This window comes from Rattus norvegicus, chromosome 9 (genome assembly GCF_021556685.1).
Source record: "Rattus norvegicus strain SHRSP/BbbUtx chromosome 9, alternate assembly SHRSP_T2T, whole genome shotgun sequence".
NCBI lineage: Eukaryota > Metazoa > Chordata > Mammalia > Rodentia > Muridae > Rattus > Rattus norvegicus.
In genome coordinates, this window is record NC_141542.1 from 55007423 (window position 1) to 55028866 (window position 21444).

The 21444-nt window shown below is 49.2% G+C and overlaps 1 protein-coding gene across 17 annotated transcripts in view; it reads right to left on the reverse strand.

Annotated features, from left to right (window-relative positions):
• The window catches only part of Cracdl (CRACD like), a 116413-nt gene that overhangs the window by 3891 nt on the left and 91078 nt on the right, over window positions 1–21444 (reverse strand). For all 17 annotated transcript variants that reach the window (NM_001428726.1, NM_001428724.1, NM_001428725.1 and 14 more), the window contains 2 exon segments: window positions 14175–16353; window positions 20962–21171. In NM_001428726.1, coding sequence (NP_001415655.1) covers window positions 14175–16353; window positions 20962–21171 — 2389 coding nt within the window.

Here is a 21444-nt window from a genome sequence, read left to right on the forward strand (position 1 = left end):
TTTTTTTCTTTTCTTTTTTTTTTTTTCGGAGCTGGGGACCGAACCCAGGGCCTTGCGCTTGCTAGGCAAGCGCTCTACCACTGAGCTAAATCCCCAACCCCTAAAAGATACATTTTCAAACTGAGCATAAGGAGGGCTGGGAGGATACGCAGGGAAGAGCACCGGGTGCTCTGCCTGAGGACCGGAGTTTGAGTCCCAGCACCCACATGTGGCCCACAGCCATGTGTAACTCCAGCTCTGAGGGTTACACCATCTTCTTTAGCCTCTGTAGGTACGCACAGAGTGCACAGACATGTAAACAAAACACTTGTACATGTAGAGTTTAAAACCTTAAAAGAAACAAGTGGGGAAGTTATATGGGACTGCCTGTAAGGGGGAGTTGGCGAGAAGGAGCCACAAGGGAGGGCGGGGCTTGGGGCTTGATGGTAAGAAGGGGCCTCGAGGGAGGGCGGGGCTTGGGGCTGGGTCACCTGGCATGTTTCCAACTGCACTAGTGCGTGTCCATGTATCTACATTCACACGCTGACCCACGGGAGTGGGTGAACCCTCAGCTGCACTAGGCTGTGCCAGGATGTGATCTATAGGCAGTTCCACTCAGCACTGACCTGAGTGAGTGGAGGTCACTGAGCAAGGTCTCTCAGCAGCCATTTCCTTCCTGTTTGGTTCCTGTATTTCTCCACACTTGGACACTTCCCACAAGACCAAGCCTTAGAGACGTCCCAAGTAAGTATGGGCAGGGCCAGGTGACAGCTATTCTGTCTGTGACACAGGCCTGAGTGGCCTCCATGACCTGCATGCACCCTTACTTATCTTCTGTCACGTTGGAACCCAGGGCTCTGGGTCTGTGATCCACCTGGGTTTGGGGAGGGCTAGAGAGAGAAATGAAGACAGGCAGTGGGCAGTCTATGGCAGCCTTCCAGGGCCAAAAAGCGTGTCAGTGACCCTTGAAAGCATTAACTCGCAGGGCTGAGGTTTGCAGCATAAAGTTTCTGTGATTAGATCTGCTCAAAAGGTCAGCTCCGGGACACTGCAGATGTGTCAGCTCAAATAAAGCCACAGGCAAACCCTCCTTTGTTTATCTTCCTGCCTCAACAGACAGACCTGAGTCTCCTGGGGATTTGGTTTAAAGAGGCTGACATCTCAGCTCCTCCTCCCCAAATAATAAGGGCTTCAGGGCTGTCAAGTGTGCCCAGGTCTGCAGCCAACACCTGCAGAGCCTAGCATTTCTCTCGTGCAGAAGCCATCTGCTGGAATGTACACGATCCCTTTGCGGAGGGTCTGAGAGAGGCTGACTCCCCACACAGCTGCCAGGGAAGGGGGCAATCTAATCTGCCTTAGAACAAACACAGACTAACACTTCCAGATGGCAAATGTCTCAGGTGCGGGCATCTGGAGAGCCACACGGTTTGGCCCAAACAACCCCACTGCACAAGCAGTCAGCTTCAGATCAGCAGAAAACTATCTCTTCGTTATTTAAGGAGAGGAGTCCATCAAAGGAACAGTTGGTAAAATTCCTCCCTTCTTAGTAACAGAGTCTCTTCCCTCGAGTTCTATTAGGGAAAATACTGTAAAGCGCCAGTCTTTGACACAGTCTGTAAGGCCTCAGGCTAGCAGTGTGCTCTTGGACAGACTGACCCCCTTAGAGCCGGTGTAAGTGTAGGTGTAAAAATAATCCTGCAAGGCGACCTGCTATCTATGCCACTTTTTGTAAAGATTCAGTGACATCATCCTCCCCCAAGCCTCAGCACAGCGCCTGTCCACTTTCCCCTTTACAGTGTGTGCAGAAGGCCACTGGCTGCTGCCTCAGCTGCCACCACTGTTACTCTGTTGTTTGCTGGTAAATGAAATAAATGTAACACAACCATCTTGGGGATTCCCGTTTTCTAATCTCTTTCAAAAGATGGGGAAACTAAGGCAGTGGGCTTATGAAGTTAGCCTGTGGGCTTATGTGACTTAGCTATATATGTATTTAGAAGACAGACTGCACTCCCCACATCCTACCCCAAGTCCTAACCACTCACCCGGTCCTGGGATGCTCAACCTACAGGTGGCAAACAGTTTCCATCGCTTGGCATTACCCCTTTTGTTTGGTTTTGCTGCCTATTAAAATTCAGTCGTGACGAAAAAAAGAACCATAAAAAAAAAAAAATACAGTCGTAAGGTACTGGCTTTTGTTTGCTTGCTTGCTTGTTCTGTTTTCCCAGAAAGAATCCTAGAAGTGACCAGCCTGACTCTGGGCACAAAGGTGAGCCAGAAGCTTTGAGCTGTCCTGTTGGGGGAGGGGGTGGTGAGCAGGAGGAGGTGAACTTCAGGGGCTGAGAAATTAAAGCAGGTGCTCTGGTCTGATAGCATGCTGCTGTGTTTTCTGTCCTTCCTGAAGAAGAAAGTGTGCACCAGTGCGTGTGCGTGTGTGTGTGTGTGTGTGTGTGTGTGTGTGTGTTTGTACACATGTGCATATTCGTGGGGGGGGCCTGCACATGCTCATGAGTACATACATGAGTTTATGGGCATGTTTTGCATATGAAGACCAGAGGTTGACACCAAGTGTCTTCCCTAATCTCTATGCATCTTTATCTTTGAGACTGGGTCACTCACCTGACCTGGAGCTCACTGGTACTGCTAGACTGGCTGGCCAGTAAGCCCCAGAGGGACTCCTTTCTGCCCCACCGCCACCCCTGCACCACCGTCCCCAGTGCTGGGGTGACAGGAAACTGGGTGCTGGGGAGTCAGCTCGAGTCCTCATGGTTGTGCCTCGAATGCTTTAACGGAACCCATCTTTGTAGCCCCTGAACCATCGTCGTAAAAATGTATATCCAGAGCTCATTTCCAGAAATTAAAGCCTTCTCCGGGGAAGGAGAGGCCCAAGTCTGCTCAATAAGATGTCTGATCTAAAGAGGATGTATTAACAACCGTGTCTCTCAAGTGGCTGAAGCCAGAACAGCGCTCAGTCCTGTCTGCTTGAATTTTAGGCCTCCGGCTACAGTCCTGACACCAATGGGCATGGCAGACAGGCGTTAAGGGAGCCTCTAGGGCAGACACGGACATGCTCCAGGGTTTACGTTGGGCTTTCAGTATATAAGACTTCAGCTCTGTTCCTAAAACATTCATTAATCTGTTATCTGCCCTGGCTCAAAGCCAGCTCCTGGTCAATATCACTCGTGGGTTCTAGTGGTTTTCCACTGGTTCTGTCCAGGAGCCATGGGGCAATCTTAGAACTCGGGCTTGCCGGCGGAGGCTTTATTTTGAAAGCAGGCAAGGGTTTTCCATTAACGCACCAAATATAGAGCTTGGCGCTGGCTCCAACCCCAAATGAACCCGCTATCCCTTCATTTCCTCATTCAGCAAATAATCAGTGCTCAGTCCTCACTGTTCCCCACTTGGAGGATGCTCTCCCTGCCAGGACGCATCTGCAACCCCAGGTCAGGTGCTTCTGTGGTTACCTGGATATATGTAGTTGGCAGATAGGAGGCGACAGGAGGACTTTCTGCCTTCTGGTTTCAATGCCTGCACTGTACATGTGTTCTCTTAGTGGCACGTGTTTGGGCTTTTTCTTGGTGTTTTCAGAGTTTTAATTTTTACACAGAGCCTCTCTGTGTAGCCCTGGCTGGCCCAGAACTCACTCTGTAGACCAGACTGGACTCAAACATACAGAGATCCACCTGCTGCCTTCTGAGTGCTGGGATTAAAGGCATACAGCACCACGCCCCGCTGTTCTGAGGGTTTAAGGTCACACCAAGAGTAGTGTTGACATGTCATTTAGAGTCCCTCAGTGCAGCATGGTTATGAAATGCCCCACACAAACCACATGTTAGTAAAGTACTTCAGTCAGTCATGAGCCATGATGCCATTAGCAGAGAGGTCTATGCTAATAGATAAAGGATACATGTTAAATGATATTTCTTTTTGGAAGGGAAACACACAGAGCTCATGACAATATCATGGACTGACAGGTTGATTCTGAGCAACACAGACACAGGGGCTTTGCTTTGTATTTCCCCTAACTTTGAAATTCACTGCTCTGGCCAAATATCATATATGGATTTTTCCATACCTATATTCTTAAGAAGTACATACAAGCGAGGGGACTGGAGGGGCGACCCAGGAGGTAAGGAAGCTGCCCACTGAGTTCAAACCCCCATTGCCCAAAGCCAGACATGGTGACACGAGCTTTTAACCCTAGTGCTGGACGGGCAGGGAGAGGATGATCCCTGGAGCGTGTTGAACAGCTAGACTTGGCCAACTGGTCAGTTTCAAGTTCAGCGACAGACGCGCACTCAGTGCAACCAAGGAGACACCCAACATCTACCTCTGGCCTTCGCATGACATGCACACGCGTGCACATACACAGTGATGCAAACACATGTATATGACACAGGAGCACACACAAGTAAATACAAACTAGAACACACGGCTGGATTCAATAGCTGCTGGACACTGGTCAGGAAGAGATGTCTAATGCCCCTGCCCACTCAGGCGCAAAGGCAGGCCTTCAGCTGGGAGCTGTTTCCACAATTCAAGAAGGGCATCACGGGACTCTGGAGGAAGTCTCGGCCTTCACTGGCAGCTCCTTCCCGTTCTCTTTACCCCTCAGCCTCCAAGGTCCCTGTGGTCTCCTTCCTTTCTGATGGTGCCTCTCCCCACTCCCTAGCTCCCAGGAAGACATCCACCACTCTCCAAATTTCTTTCCCAGCCGCATGCAAGGCCAAAAGGACTTCACCCCATGACTTCCTTTCAGGTCAAGCACAGCCAGGGTACGCTCAGCTCAACTCTACTTCTGCCTCAGGCTTCTTGTGGTTTTAATTTCCACCCTCAACCCAGAAACTCACCTCTGCCTGACCTACAGTCTGACCTCTGCCTGACCTCTCCCAAACCCACAAGAAGGGAAGAAGAAAAGATTGTCAAGCCAGCGAGACTGCTCAGTAGGTAAAGGATTGATGTCAATCTTGAAGACCTTACTTGGGACATCCCCACCCCCTCCCGCACCCCCAGGACCTAGATCCTGGAAAGGGAGATCTTCCAAAAGTTGTCCTCTGACCCGTACACATGCAGCAGGAGACATCTGCCTGTAAGTGCACACGTCAAACAACTAAAAGGTGATTATCTCTAAAAGGACTGCCACTCCTGTTTAAATTCCGGGATGGTGAGAGCTGTGGGGATCCAGCTGGTTCTCCACGGTTTGTGTCCCGTTGCAGCTGTAAAGTACTTTGGTACCTCGTGCTTCCTTGTTTGTACAGGGGCACACACCAGTCAGTCAAGCTTCGAGACACTGAAGGACTTTCTGTCTTCAGAGCGGAAGGTCTAAGTTTATGGCTCATTGCTGTAGTTTGTTGTTGGGTTTTAAAGCCCTCCTGCCCAGAAGTGGTTACAAAATAAGACATGACTCACATCTGGGTAAGATATGCGGAGTCAGGCTGGTCACCCGTGTGCAAGCACATTTACTGGGGGCATCCTAAGGGACAGATGTCTCCTCGGGCTCTCTTCCTCAAGCAAGCAGTGCTTGATGCTAAATGCTTGGGCAGGCAAGGTGGGCAGACCCCCCAGACTGGCCTGGCCCAACATCTGTACCTACGGTGGGAACCTGGGAGCTAAAGTGTGTTGTCAGTGGGGGTGCTAGACCCAAAGGACATTATTTTTTTCTTTATTTTTCATTATTTTTGCCACCGACTATGCAATTAAAACTAGTCTCTCTCAGCAAAAAGCAGTGGCCCAAGTCTAGCCCTCGGCCTGGAGGCAGCGAGACTATCACCTGCTCAGATGGGACAGTGATCCTGCAGGAACACAGGCTGTGGGGACAGTTATTTGAAAATAATTTCGAGCTGCAGCAGAATAACAATAAAAACTGTCGGGTTGTATGACACCCACTCTACACAACCCCAATACACACAAACACCCCTCCACGAAAGTCCTTACATCTGCCCTCAGAGAAGATCCAGTAACAGCTGGAAGCCCATTGGAACCGCCTCCAGTGACCAAGGAGTAAGTAGCCACTTGCAGAGATGGATGGCCCTTTTCTGCAGAGTGAAGATCTCCCTTCTATTACACAGCTGGGGCCTCCCTCACCCCACCTTAGCACGTGGGTAAAACCTCTCTGCCAGATGTAAGAACCGAATTCCACTCGGTGTTGCTTCACAGTGCGGCACTCCTAGCCCTGTCACTACAGCAAAGCCCTAGACAGAACCAACTTAAACAGAGGGGGTACTTATTTTGGCTCAAAGTGGCAGGGAGGGTCTCAAAGGCCACTTGGCCCTGTTTCTTTGGGCCAGCAATGGCGAAAGACATGCTAGCAGAAGCAGGTGACAGCCTGTTCACTTCATGGGATCCAGGAAGCAACACGTGGACCGGAAGAGACTGTGGTCTCAATATTCAAAGGCTTACCTAATCTCTTTCCTGGATGCCTGCCTACCACAGGCTCCTTGGTCCCCCTAGGACCAAGTCTTCAACACATGTCACATGGGGCTTTGAGGGACATTCAATACCCAAAACTCTAGCAGACATGACATTCACAAGGACCTTCATAACTCTCCTCAGAGTTTACATTTCAGACCCTCACCAGAGGTTCACAGATCAAAGTCACTTGCCCAGGACACATGGCTTTAAATGTTAACAGGCATGAGTTAGAATCATCTGAGGGGCCATGCTCAGTTGAGTGATTATCTATATCAGGTTGGCCTGTGGACGAGTTGGTATGGGATTGTCTTACCGGCCTAAATGGATGTGGGAAGGCCCACCCCAAGTATGGGTGGTACCTTCGGGTAGCAGCCCAGACCAGAAGGACACAGAAGTAGGATTATTCCATATACTCCCTGGCCTTGCTACCAGGCCCTCCAGATAGGCAGTGCTGAGGTACCTAACCTTGTAGATGGACCAACTGCTGGGTTCATGGCCTCTCTGCAGCGAGAGAGCCGTGGCTGGGCTACTTTCACTGTGGATGCACCCAGCCTCAAGGCACAAGCAATCCCTAGGTTCCTAGCCTTCCAAGTGTGCTATTCGGACTGGATTGTGTTCACCAACTTAGTATACCCTTGATTCCTTTAGAAAGTCTTAATACCTATGGCCACAGTGAAACAAGGCTAAGCTATGAACGCACCCATTCTGACTGCTGATCTTCACTTATGGAGTAATGAGCACCCCATATTATGGGGTATGTTCCCATGAGTTTCTGATACACCCACTTCCTCCCCACTGAACTTTCCCTCTGAGTGGCCAAGATAGAGTTACTCAACCTGGGCTTTGTACTGTCTTTGGTGCTGGTAATTCTATACCATGGAGGGACTGACTGTCCTGTGCATTGGAGAACGCTCGCCACCTTCCTCCTCTCACTCTACTTGTTCTGTGACAATCATATTTGTGTCTAGAGACGGGCAAATGTCCACGAGAAGACAAAGCCGCCTTAGGTGGGAACCAGAACACACAGTCCCTGGCTAAGTCAGGCTGAGTCTCCTGTATCCCTGAAGGTAAGAGTCAGGTTTCCTTCTCCTCAAATGGCTGCGGGTCCAGAAGGAAGAGTGGGTGGTAGAAAAAGAGGGTTCTTCTTTGATTGACACCTGCCACTCTCTTACTGGGCCCGCCCTATGATTGGCAGATGTCCAGAAGGACTCTGGAAAATTCCAGTTAACTTTTAGGTCTCCTGGGTTCCAGTTGCTCCCCGGAGGTTCTCTTGTCCTCTTGGTAGCATTGGGACCTCAGGAGGTCTCAGAGAAGCCTTATCTGCCCAATATCCATAAGTGGCTGGAATTCACCACCAATCCTCCAAGATGCTCAACTGCAGAGAACACACACCCAGCCTGCCAAGAAGTTTCACAGTATCTTCTAGAGACTCAAGAGTATGGGAGCTGTGCATTCCTGGCCTAGTCCCTGCATTGGGGGATTGTGAGCTGTGGCTCTGCTTGTCACAGAAATCCCACAGAGTTAGGCCATCCCTAATTCAAGGTAGGCTGGTAAATGGGCCCTGAACTGCTAACACAGTCTGTGGACTGGCACCTCTGTCTGAGCTAGGAAGAAGTATCCTAGCCACAGTGTGCTCTTTGCCACTGAGATGAAGAAACGGGTATTTCCTTGAGAAAATAGTTCTGTGCTATGAAATGGTGTCATGTGTTCCCATGACCCATATTGGCACCAACCTCATTTTACACGCAAAGAAATAACACTCAGAGTGTGAGAAACTCAAGTGACTCTGGCGAGCAAACCCTTCCAATCCATGCTGCTCAGGTCAGGGTAGTGTGTCCTTCCTACAGCAGAGGGGGGTGAGGCTGCGGATGAGGTGGGACCTGGGGAGGCAGAGAGATTTAGAATGCAGCATTGATGACTCTGGCCCTAGTCTAAAAAGCCTTGAGCGCCTCGCCCAGGAACTACAACTCCCCTACGTGTGTTGGGAGGCATGGGGAATTTCTAAAGAGGACTGCTCCATGGTTGGATATGAGACGAGAACTGGAGGAAAGACAGGTTAAAGACAGGGAGTTCTGTGCTAGAAGGCGGTACGAATACCTGCCTACTATTCACTAAGCCCTAAGTTCAGTTCCCTGTGCTAAAAGAACAAGGTATTGGCAGGGGGACGAGGGAAAGTAACACCCTTGCTGCTGAGATGGCAGAAACTCACTGATCAAGTTGTACAACGTGACTGACATTTTTCCTTCCCTCATACCAGGCTGGGGTGGGGCACAGCCTCACCAGCCTCACCTAATACCCAGGAGGTGTGGGATGTAGGGAACGGTTTCCACTGTGCTGGAAGACCATCAGCGCCGTCTCTGTGGGGGACAATCTAGAGTCAACCCAGTGAACAGTGCACAGGAGTCCACTTTTGGGAATCTGCCCCAGAGAGCCCACGGTGTGAATCAGAAGTGAAATTGGCCAGATTGGTGACTGTGCTATAGTGACTGTCTTAGGGTTTCTACTGCTGTGCTAAAACATGACTCAAACCATCTTGGGAAGGAAAGCATTCATTTCTGCTTACACTTCCATATCACAACCCATCATCAAAGGAAGCCAGAGCAGAAACTCAAGACAGGAACCTGGAGGCAGGAGCCGATGCAGAGGAATGCTTCGTAATAGCTTGCTCCTTGTGATTTGCTCAGCCTGCTCGATTAAATCACCCAGGACCGCCAGCCCAGGGCTGGCACTAGCCACAGTCAGTTAGGTCGCACCAATCATTAATCAAGAAAACACACCTCGGGCTTCTTCATAGGCCAGTCTGGTGGGGGTTATTTTTTTCAACTGAGGCTCCCTCTTCTACAATGACTTTTATCTTGTGTCAAGATGACATCAAAACTAGCCAGGACAGTGACTGAGAGGGGAAAGGATCAAAACAAGCACAATGTCCTTCGTCAGGAGGTACACATAGTAGACAGCACTTAAAATGATGGTCGAGCCACTCAAGCTGAACGTGAAAGATGTCCCTGCTTTACAGTAGGCTCCATATATCAGATGGCAGGCCAGTATGGATAGCAAGTTGTGATGGAATAAATAATCCATGGGAGTGTCCTCATACGTCAGAGCCATGACTGCAATGTGCATGGGAAGAAATTGGTCTCTTTATGTAGGGCGGGATGAGACAACATTCAGATTGGATACGGGCATTCAGTAGGAGAGGAGGCTTCTGTGTCTAAATGTTTAAATATTTTAACATTTACACACAGTAAAAGTCTTCCTTTCTGTTGTGAAGCTCTGATCTTTGACTCGTGCTCAGATTCTTAGAATGGTCACAGGACAGACTAGAGTTAACGTTCTAAAGGATTCACCTGTGTTCTGTGTCAGGAAAGGCCCTCTGGCTACCTTGGGGAACTCCTCCTCAGTCTTCCCCTAGATATCACGGTGCAGTGAGTTCTCCAAAAGGAACTTAGGATACTGTGTTAGGCGGTTTTCATGGATAAGGAGACTGGGGAGCCTCTGATCTGAACTCTTCCTCCACAGTGAAAGGTCTCCATTTCTGAGAGTGTTACAGACATTGAAGAGCACAGGGAAGCCTGGGGGTCAGAGGCCTGAAGGCTAACAAGGCTCTCTTAAGGAAGGATTGAGAAGGGAAGAGGAAGGCTGAAAGAAAATGTAAAATGTGAGCAGAGATGGGTTTCCAAAAACAAAACAAAACAAAACAAAACAAAAAAAAAAACCGTAAAAACTGCTCAAGGTACATGTTGGTATACCTCCAAAAGAATCAAAGTAGGCCCAGGAGATTGAAGCCAGTTTTGTGTGTGCAAGGTGAGGTGTGCGGTTAGTTTTTGGTTAACCTGACAGAGAAGCTAGAATCAGCTGGGAAGGGAGAGCCTTCAGTTGGGAAAATGCCTCCATCAGATTGGCCTGTAGGCATGTCTGGGGGCTTTGATAGGAGGATCCAGCTCACTCTAGGGAGTGCCACCCCTGGGTAGGTGCTCCTAGGAGCCACAAGAAAGGTAGCTTAATATGCCTTGAAGTGAGCCATGAACAGCTTTTCCGCCATGGTCTCTGCTTCAGTTCCTACTCCCAGTTGCTGCCCTGCTTGAGTTCCTATCTTGTTATCCTTAATGATGTGCTGTGACTCGGACGTGTAAACCTAATAAGCCCTTTCCTCTCCAGGTTGTCCTCGGTCATGGTGTTTTATCACAGTGAGACGAAGCAAATCGAACCATGAGATAACCTCTCTACCCCTTAAAAACATTACTTTGAGACAGAATATTGCCAGGTTGCAGTGGCCGGCTTCAGACCTACCATTGGCCCGCCTGGCTCCCGAGTAGCTAGAACTACAGGCGTGCACCAATACACCTGGCTCACAGCAAACTTTTCCTGTATGGCGTGTATGTGTGTGCGTGTGTGTGTGTGTGTGTGTGTGTGTGTTAGATGTTTTAAAAACATGCACTATATCCTTCTAAAAATAAGGCCTAATAATGTGTGTGGAAAGTTGTTTCCTGACCTGTACTTTAGACTCCGAGATGCACTGGACCAACAGGAGGAAGGAGAGTGTCTTGGACATTGAACAAACTGGATAACCACAGGCCATTTTCCTCTCATGGCAGATCAGCAAATGGTGGCCCAGGTCTACAAATAGGCCTATTTTGTGCTGAAAAGCACACAGACACACACACACACACACACACACACACACATACACACACATACAGACAGAGACACACATACATACACACATACATACACACATACATATACACATATACACACATACACATATACATATATACATATATACACACAGAGACACAGACAAACACAGACACACACACACAGACACACACACATACATACACACATATACACACATATACACATACTTACATACACACAGACACACAGACACACACACACACACACACACACACACAGTACTGGGCTTGTGTAACCACTTTACTGTAGCCCCATGGGCAAACTGGGCTCCTGTGTATGCTACAATAATCCCTACATCTCCTGCCCTCATCAGTGAGGGAAGGTTCCTTCTTTCCTTCAAAGGGAACATAGGGCGTGGAAGGACAAGAAAAACATCAGTGCAGGGGACGATGCAGCTGGAGTCACTGGGGCAGAGTTTAGAGCTGGGCACCCCCGGGGACAACTGATGCTCTTACTTTATGGTCTGTGACCCTGGGTAAAGTCTCTGCCACCACGAGGTAACACACAGCAGAAATGAATTATCTGTAGGAAACAGATGAGCGCAGTCATGAAATCTTTCACTGTCTATATGTTTGGTATGAATTATGTGGCCTCCAGCTGCCACACTTTGAGAGTAGTGAGGATGAAGGCAGAAGCCACATCAGTGACCTGAGTGTGGGGACTGCTGCCCAGGCTCGGCTCGGCCGCACAGACCTGGTCCTGCTCAGGTTTGTCTGAGGCAGCCTGCAGACCCCTTGGAGAATGGAGGAGGCAGGGACAGGCAGCACTCACTGTCCTGGAGCTCGGCTCTCATAGTACAGCCTCTGAGAAGATGGGTTCCTAACAGATGGAGGGCAGCTCCTCCTCTTTTCCCTTCTCAGGAAAATCTAAACCAATGCCTGTGCCCAGCAGAGGAGCCCAAATGCATTCGCTTTGGAAATCAGTTGTTGTTTCTGTGGACTAGAAAATGTCAATGCAGAGAGATGGACAAGATAACTCTCTACTGCTTGAGCAAGATCTGTCTGTCTGTCTGTCTGTTTGTCATCTATCTATCTATCTATTTACTATCTATCTGTTGGTCTATCTACTATCTATCTATCATCTAACAATCATCTATCTATCTATCATCCATCCATCCATTGATCTGTCTGTCTGTCTATCAATCAATCATCTATCTATCTATCTATCTATCATCTATCTATCTATCATCTATCTGTCTATCTATAAGCCAGGGTCTTATTACTTAGGGCAACCTTGTCTCCAACTCATAATCCTCCTTCCTCTGCCTATCCTGAACATTTTTTTAATTGGATAGTTTATGTATTTACATTTCAAATATTACTATCCTGGACATTTAATAGTGTCAAAGAGGCCATACATAAATAAGAGGCCAAACACCATGCCCAAGGTTTTTTCCTTTCTAGCTCTAACTATGACCCTGAGTTCTGCTCAGTAGGCCTCTGAGAGACATTTCCAGTCCTGGACCATAAGGGCAGATGGTACTGACATCAAACTTTCACCTACAGAGCAATTCTCCTTGCTGTTAAAACAGATTTCTGAATCACTCTACAGCTGCCTCTGGAACACTGAAACTGTACAGAGCAGATCATCGTCTCGGACTTGACCCTCCCCTCAGGCTCCCTTGTTGATGTAGTGGCTATCTAGGTACCAAAAATTCCTGACTGAGCCAAGGGACCAGGGACCAGGAAAGCCACCCTCCAAAGTGCTGGAAGCCTTCTGCATGCATCCCTTAGGGACTTGAAAGGCTGCATCCACACCATGCTTTTTCTTATGTGGATGCAGAGGACATCAGCTTATCTCTGAACCTGTGTTGATGACATTGCCTTGAGCACATTTTTCCTTTGTCCGAAGCTGCCTTTCAGGGTTCCAGGTTTCTCAAGTGAGCCACCAAGCTTGGATTCCTCTCTGTCCCCACAGTGCAGTGCTTAAGTGGACTCCTGGTCTTATAAGAGCTACTTAAAAATAGCCTGGAACATTTTAAAATAAATTCTGCTGTGGAAAAACTGTTGCTAAGGCTCCGATCTCTCTGTTACAGGCACAAATGCGTGTGTTGTGTGCATATGTACATGTGTGTGCACATACACAGCACCCAACAGTTGTATAGTCTTATTTCCCACGAATAACATAAGCCGGCAGTAAGTGGCCTCTTTAATCGAGGTGCAGATACCCAGTTCCAACAGATTCCTTTCGATCTGGAACACCATAGAGGGGTACAACTCACTTTATGTTATTCCTGTTCATCTTAAAGATGGTTTCTTTTAAAGGTTGTTAAGCGGTGTCCTGAACCTAACATCATCTCCGGAGGGGGACAGGAAGTAAAGGCTGACCTTCCTACGACTCCAGTCATACCATACCCAGTATGATACCCACGTGAGGCCATGCAGAGGCCTGATTAGGGACAGAGGAAGAAAGTTTTCCTTGGGGGAATAAGGTCAGATGAACTCTCACAACCCAGGAGAATAGGCCCAGGGAAAACGCGCGTCAAAATTAACATACAAATTGTTGACTTTCTGAGACATAAAGTAGAAGCATTTGTATCCCCCATTTAGAAACCCGGAATAGTCCATCAATTAGATTTTGGATTGCCCTAGTATGTCAACATAGACGATTTTCCTGCATTCACACAAAAGCCACTGTTTGCGTAACATTTCCTGATTCCTTTAAAATATTTTTATCTATGTGTATAGGTATATCTGCTTGTAGTGTGTGCCTGTGTGAGCCCAGGTGCTTGCAGAGGCCAGAGGCGATGCCAGAACCCCTGGAGCTGGAGTTCGGAGCAGTTAGCCCAGTTAGCTGGAAGCCAAATTCTAGTCCTTTTCAGGGGCAGGGAGAGCAGTTAATCAATCCATCGCCCCAACTCCTAAGTCTCTATCATTTTGTTTTCCTACGCTTGTGACTGAACCCCTGTTGCAAGAGCGGCAGCCTCAGCTCCCCAACTTTCAAAATGTCAGCAGTGCTGAGAAATTTTGACCTTTCCCTCCAATTCTCTTTGTGCTAAGGTCTGAACCTGTTTTGGGACCATCCCGGCAACATGGTTTTCCCTGTGACCCATCTACCCAACAACAAACATCTTGGAAGGCTCTTACCAGCTCCCTGATGGGGCGACTTCTCCTTCCTGGGCTCGGGAGGCTGGTTGACCGGTATGAGTCTCTCGGACTCCCCAGGGCTGGTATCCGGGCCTGCGGCTGGGTACGGCAAAGTAAGGCTTTGCAGAAGCGGCTTCCTGGGCAGGGGTGGCTTGGTACCGGGCTGCTCAGGAGACCTGGTCTTTCCTTTCCCTTGCCCATTGGGGGACCTAGAGCCTCGCAGTGCAGGGGCAGCCCCGACATGGCTCTGTTCATCCTTGGGGAGCAGAGCCAGGCCACCTTTCTCCAACCTGACTTCGGCGCTGTACCTCTTGATGGCTTTGGCCTCATGGGCAGAGCTGTCTCTGTATTTGAGTGAGAGTGAGGTGGAGCGCAGCTTGACTGGGAAGAGGCTCTGGTCCTCCCCAGCGGCTGGCTCCTGCAAGGTAGCAGCACAAGACTCAGCATCCTGGAGGCTCTTGCCCGGTCCTGCCTGGCCGGCCCCCACATCCCCTGAGTTTTGAGGGTCACCACCCGTTGTCTTCCGGTCCGGTGGTTTTGGCGGCACCTGGAGGTCATCAAGTGCTGCCTCACTCCTCCAGGCAAGGCCACTCCGCAGCAAGGGTGCCCGTCCCCCTGCAGGCACATGCGCAGAATATTCGGGAAGGCGGGAGCTGCTGGCACGGGCACGTGCCCTGCTCGAGGTCACAGAGAACCTCTTAACGCTGCTGCGCTGTGGCTCCGCACTGCGCTCGCTCTTTCTTCCCGGGGCTGCCCTCTCTGGACCTCCTGAGGTTGCAGCCTGTGTTGGCCTGTGGCGGGCCGGAGGCACAGCTGCTTTGTCCTGGACTGATAGGCTGGGCTCTTTCAGAGGAGACTCTGCGGCGGACCCACTGGGAACCAAGGTTTTGTGCTTCAGGCAGCTCTTGGGTGCCGGAGGGCTTGGGGCAGGAATTGTGGAAGATTCTGTCCCTGTTGCTCTCTCAGGCCTGGGTACCACCAGGGTCAACTCCTCCTCCTGGACACTTTGGTCTTGTCTCTCTGTATCTGAAGGCGTCTCCAAGTTGGTATCAGTGATAGTCTTAGCAGGTGGTATGTCTCCCTTTGGAAGTAACATGTCCCTCTCAGGAGGCTCCATGATCCCTTTAGGTGGTGCCACATCTCCCTCAGAAGGTGACTTGTCTATCTCTGGGGGTGCCATGATCCCTTTAGGTGGTGCCACATCTCCCTCAGAAGGTGACTTGTCTCTCTCTGGGGGTGCCATGATCCTCTTGGGAGGTGTCACATCTCCCTCAGAAGGTGACTTGTCTCTCTCTGGGGGTGCCATGATCCTCTTGGGAGGTGCCACATCTCCCTCAGAAGGTGATTTGTCTCTCTCTGGGGGTGCCATGATCCTCTTGGGAGGTGCCACATCTCCCTCAGAAGGTGACTTGTCTCTCTCTGGGGGTGCCATGATCCTCTTGGGAGGTGCCACATCTCCCTCAGAAGGTGACTTGTCTCTCTCTGGGGGTGCCATGATCCTCTTGGGAGGTGACATATTGTCCTTGGAAGGTGATATGTCTCTCTCAGGAGGTGCCATGACACCCTTGGGAGGTGTTGTGTTTCCCTCAGGAGGTAGAGTATCCCCTCCAGGGAGTGTTGTGTCTCCTTCAGGAAATGCTTGGTCTCCCTCTGGAGGGGCAGAGCCCTCCTTGGAAGGTACCACATCCCTCTCAGGGATATCAGTAGATAGTGGGGTTTCCACATCTCCAGAACCACAAGGAGCCTCCTTTGATGTACTCTCCACTAGGGGACACAGGCCTCCAGTGGACAGCTCTTCCTTCTTGATTTCAACACGAGGAATATGGTATGGAGAACTTTCTAGCAGAGATAGGGACTCTAAGCCTGGGACTGAGACCGCCATGGGCTCGCTGACCTCTGGCGTGGCCGGGAGGCTTGAGGGTTCATTTCCAAGAGAGCCTCCCTCCTCCATGCTGGCACTGACTGCCGTGCTGTGCTGTAGGCGAGCACGCCTGGCACAGGCCCCTCCAGGTGACAGCAAGGTTGCAGGTCCTCCAAACTCGGACCTTCTGCCTGGCATCAAATCCCGCTGTCTAACATCTGGGCTCTCTTCCATGCTGACATGGAACAATGACTTCTCTTCATAGTCTTCCTCCTCTAAGGTCCATGACAGATCACTCAGGCATTCAGACTGTGCCCTCTAGGAGAAACAGAGGTGAGAAGATGTCGTCACAGTAGCTAATATTTATTAGACAGCCTATCTCGCCCTCGCCTCCTTCAGGACTAATATGATTTAGGCAACACGGTAGCCCTCAGAGGCTGGTGCTGAAGTAGAGGTCCGCACGCTCTTCAGCTGCCCTTATGGGTTTACATGGAACCTTGTTCATCAGTTCAGCTGATCCGTGGCTGTTAGCCCCTCAATCTAAATGCAGCTCATGCAGCCAGTTACGTGACTGCACACTTAATCCCAGCCCTAAGCAGGAAGACAGAAGACAGATAGACAGATCTCTATGAGTCTGAGGTCAGAAAGCATGATATAATATATGTTATATATATTTAATAAATATATATAAATATAATATATACATTATGTACTTTATATATATAAATAACATATATAAAATATATATGATATATATTATATTTTTTTTCAAGTTCTAGGCCAGCTAGAGTTATATGTATTGAGATTCTGTCAAAAGAAAAAAACAAAAACCCCAGTAGTTCATGTGTCCAAATGGGTACCTGTCTAGAGCCAAACAGAAGGACAAGGACCCAAAAGAAGTAACTATCTGTCCTGTGTTATGGTCTCCGTTAATTTTGTTTCACCCTAGACATATCTGGTTGAGGGAAGACTTGTCATTATCTCCTTGTACTTGGAGAGCCTGGAAATTTTGGTCAAGGCTGAGCTAACTTATGGTAACAGGTATTCCAAGGTGAACAGGTACTCTCTGGTCTTGGGCTCAGTACCAAGACACATGACACCCCTTCTCCAGAGGTCTGCCCTTGTTGAAAAAAAAAAAAAAAACGATACAGTTTTCTTAAAAACGTTTTTGTATCAGGTCAAGCAACGTGAATTGGGAACCACAGAAGAAAATCCAAACATTTCAGTCTTAAGTTCTCTGGTCTTACACTCATGTGAAGCCAGGGCTCTACCACTGTGCCAGAGGCTGCCTCTGGATCTGCATCTCCAGGGCGGTCTACCAGCGGCTGCGGAGTCCCTCCAGCCTTATCTCCTGTAGATAAACTTGTTCAGGCTCACGATGCTTCCTGCTCTGGCCTCTAGCACACACATTCTTTCTTCTGAGAGATCGCTGGAGTCTGGACCTGGTTCCTTTTGGTTACCTACACTCAATCCGTCCTCTTGGGAAGAAAATGAAAATCAAGACAGACTCCGGGCCCGCAAAGGCAGTATGTGAAAACGATTCCAGGTCAACGGTCCTGCGGTTGACGATTTTAAACTGCTCAGGACCTCGGACCTTGGGAATCGCTCGAGGTGTTGCACTAAAGACTACAATTCTGTGTTCAAAGGCAGGAGAGGGAACCTCGGGTTCGTTAGACTTGGTTCTTGTTGCCAGTGTTTTATTTTTACCTTTGTGATGCTGGGGACGAATCCAGGGCCTTGGACAGTGAGGCAAGAACTCTAACTCAGAGCAACACCCCGGCTGTTTAATACTTTGCAGCTGCCTAAAGTCTATTCCTGCTAAGTTTTGCCAAAATTCACAATTCCCGTCTCTTTCAAAAGAAGTTGAAGGAAGAAATCTATACAAGGTTTCATTTTGTTTCCCTCAAAGTTCCAGGTTCTTGTTACTGTTCTTTTGCTACGGTAGGAAATCACTGATGTGGAAGGCGTGGGGTCATGATTTGAAAGCATCAGTCACAGAACCCAGACAGCTGGCAGTCTGGTGTGGGGAAAGCACCTTCCTGGTGGGCTACCAGCAGCCGCAGGAGGTGATAAAGCAGGGTGAAGGCTGGCATGGGGGTGTGCTCTCCAGAGGAAGTAATCGGATGCTGAGTTGAACCCAAAGGATAGAAAAGCAGCTTCTGCATGGTCTAGGGCCTCTGGCTCGCTGCAGCAGGAAGGGGCTCAACCTTTCCACCGCTGCCAGGGTACACCGTGTCCACTTCATCTAGGTAATCTCCTTGGCATTTCCTCCTGGGGGTATCAAAGTGGTTTGGCATCTGGAACCTGAAATGCTCAGCCTGTACCAAGATGTAGACTCAGTGGAGGCTCTAACATTATACCTGCGGTACCAGGAAGCACACAGCACACCATACAGTAATCCCCTAGAAGATGATACTGCCGTCCTACACACAGTACAGCAGGGCTGAAAGGAGGCAGTCTCTATCCGAGCTCTGGGTTATAACCTCTGGCAGCTCTTCCAGTCAGCAGACCAGGGCTAGTCATCCAACATCAATGCCTCTTTTAAAATGGATTGACGATATTTCCTACTCTGAGAATGGCATGGCTGGGCCTGAGAACTGAGTGATGTAAGAAACTGAAGGTGTGAGCCTTTACACGCATTCTGTTCCAACTCTGTGCTGTGGTGGGGGCTGAGAGGCTCAGCCAGATGCACTCAAGTGTGTTTCAACTTTGTAATAAAGACAAGTCTTGGGCTGGAGAGGTGGCTCAGCGGTTAAGAGCACTGACTGCTCTTCCAGAGGTCCTGAGTTCAAATCCCAGCAACCACATGGTGGCTCACAACCAACTGTAATGAGATCTGATGTCCTCTTCTGGTGTGTCTGAAGACAGCTATAGGGTACTTATACAATAAGTAAATAAATCTTTTTTAAACAAAAATCATTCTTGCAATCCAGCATTTCGCTGTGTAAGACAGAAGCTTCTTCCTTTAATAAGAATACCTTTTATTCCTTTTCTTCCCCTTGTCTTCTTTTTCTGTCTGTGTGTGTGAGAGAGAGCTTGCTCGTGTGCGAGCTTGTGTGTGGGTGTCCGTGTGAGTGTACGTACGCTTGTGCATACACTGTGTAGCTGCATACGTACATAGGTGCCTGTGTATGTGGCGTCGGCAATCATCCTCAACCCATCTTCCACCTCATTTATTGAGGCAGGGCTTCTCAATCAAACCCAGAGCTCACTGATGTGGTTAGTTTCATAAGTCAGCTTGCAAGTTTGAGGTTAAACTTACAGGGGGACTGCCACGTACGCACATCTACTTGAACTCTTGCATGGCAACTACTGAGCCATCTCTCCACCCTTACTCTCCCCCCGACCCTAGCATTTTGCTCTGGCTCGGTGGTTCTCAACCTTCCTAAGGCTGTGATCCTTTAGTACAGTTCTTCGTGTGGTAACCCCCAATCTTGCTACTTCATAACTGTAATTTTGCTAGTTATGAATTGCAATATAAGTCTCTGACCTGCAGGATATCTGATAATGTGACCCCTGTAAAAGGGTCATTTGACTCCCCTCACAGAGAATGGAGTGGAGAATTTACTCCCTGGCGACACAGCTGAGACATACCCTAGCAAGGAAAGCAGCATGGAGTAGAAGGCATTCCTATGGGATCTCTAAGCATGCCTGTTTGTCTGGGTTTGGAGGAGATAGAGAAAGAGGTGCCACATGCTATGGGGGAATCAAAAGAGAGAGGAAAGTAGGACCTCCCTGTCCACTGGAGCCCAAAGAATCGGGTCTCTGTGGAAGTGCCCTGTGGTTGCATGGAGGGACAGTGTGGGGCTCTTTCCCATCACTGCAGTCAATAAGGGAGCATATGAAAGCCAGTCAGGGCATGAGAGGCCTCTGTGGAAGAGGAATTTCAGGACCCCAGCAAAGGTGGCTGTGTGTACTGATGGGCACACACCTCCAGCATGACTCCAGAAGCAAACAGGGACGGTGGCAGCCACTAGGAAAATACCTCTGAGAACCTGAGTCACGCCTGTTCTCTGTCAACCATTGAAGAGGAAAAGGGAGGGAGAGGAGTTCAAATGAAGGACCAACTGTGCTTCTGTGTTTTCCAAGGCTGACTTACAACCGATTTTTGTTGTTGTTGTTTTTTTGTTTTGTTTTGTTTTGTTTTACAAACCAGGATTTCAAGATGAAGTCAAGTTCAAAGCTAAATAGAGTCTCAGCAATGTTGGGGGTGGAGAGCAAGAAGGGACGATACTTAGCTCCATTCGATATGAGTTCGGGCATGTCTGGAGTTCATCAGGTTCCCATAGCATGTGGTCTCCCAACACACTGGACACACAGAATGGATACAAGTGCCCTGGTTTGTGGGTGACACATAATCTGAAGTTACGCCCGCCCCTCCTGTATCTCCCTCCTGCACTGATTCTTGAGAAGTTAACCCTGTCAGAGTTAACCCTTGAGAGTTTGTAAAGTACCTCCCATTCACTAAACAGAAAACTCACTCTCTTCAGGAAGTCCCTGAAACCCATGTTGGCCCTGCCCAGCTTGTCATGAAATCATCAACACTTGCAGTTGTGTCTTGAGGAGAGGACAGGTAAGGTTGTTACTCTGTAAGTCCTTCTCAGTGTGAGTCATTGTCCTTGACCATGCTTGTCCTGACCCCTACCCCTCCCCTTCTCTAGAGCTGAGGCATCTAAGCCCTGTCAGGGTAAGAGGAATCCAAGAATGGAAGGTGTCAGGCTTGGCACGTGACACATGGATTCTTGGTGTTTGTGGAGTGAACAAATCCATGTAAGCATTAATGTCGGAGAAGGGCATTTCTGCAAGGGAGACTGCAGTGTGATCTTACCCACCATGGGGAGCTCAGAAGAGCTATGAGGCTGGGTAGTGGGTAGGACTGTCATGTCTGCCCACCCTATCCCTCCACAGAGGAGGAAGGCCAATTACCGAAGACAGCCGCCTTAATTTACTTGATCGCTGGTTGCGGGGCTTCACCAGCAGCTTGTGTTTAGCTGCAGAGTTGTCCAGGCAGGAGGAGAATTCAGGAGGGTGGCTGAAGTCAACCACAGGTGCCAGGCTGCCATCCAAGGTCCGAGACGAGACGGAGGCATCGCTCATGTGGTCGGGAGACTGCGGCCGGGATGAGGACACCAGGATCTTCATGGTACGAGGAACAAACACACCAAGTATTAATTTAGCAACAAGGGGTAGAGCCTGCTCCCCTTTGGTGTGCACTTCTACCTTCTTTAGACTGTACCTGAGACAGAGTATTTTCAATTGGCTCTCGACCGGGAGCAAATGACGGGAGTTCAAAGGGTGGGGACAGCCCTAAGGCCATCCACAGGAAGACTTTTCCATAGCCACTTTCACTAACAAAACTGCCTAGCCCAGTGTCTCCAGGGGTGGAGGAACCTGCTGCTTTTGTCAAGC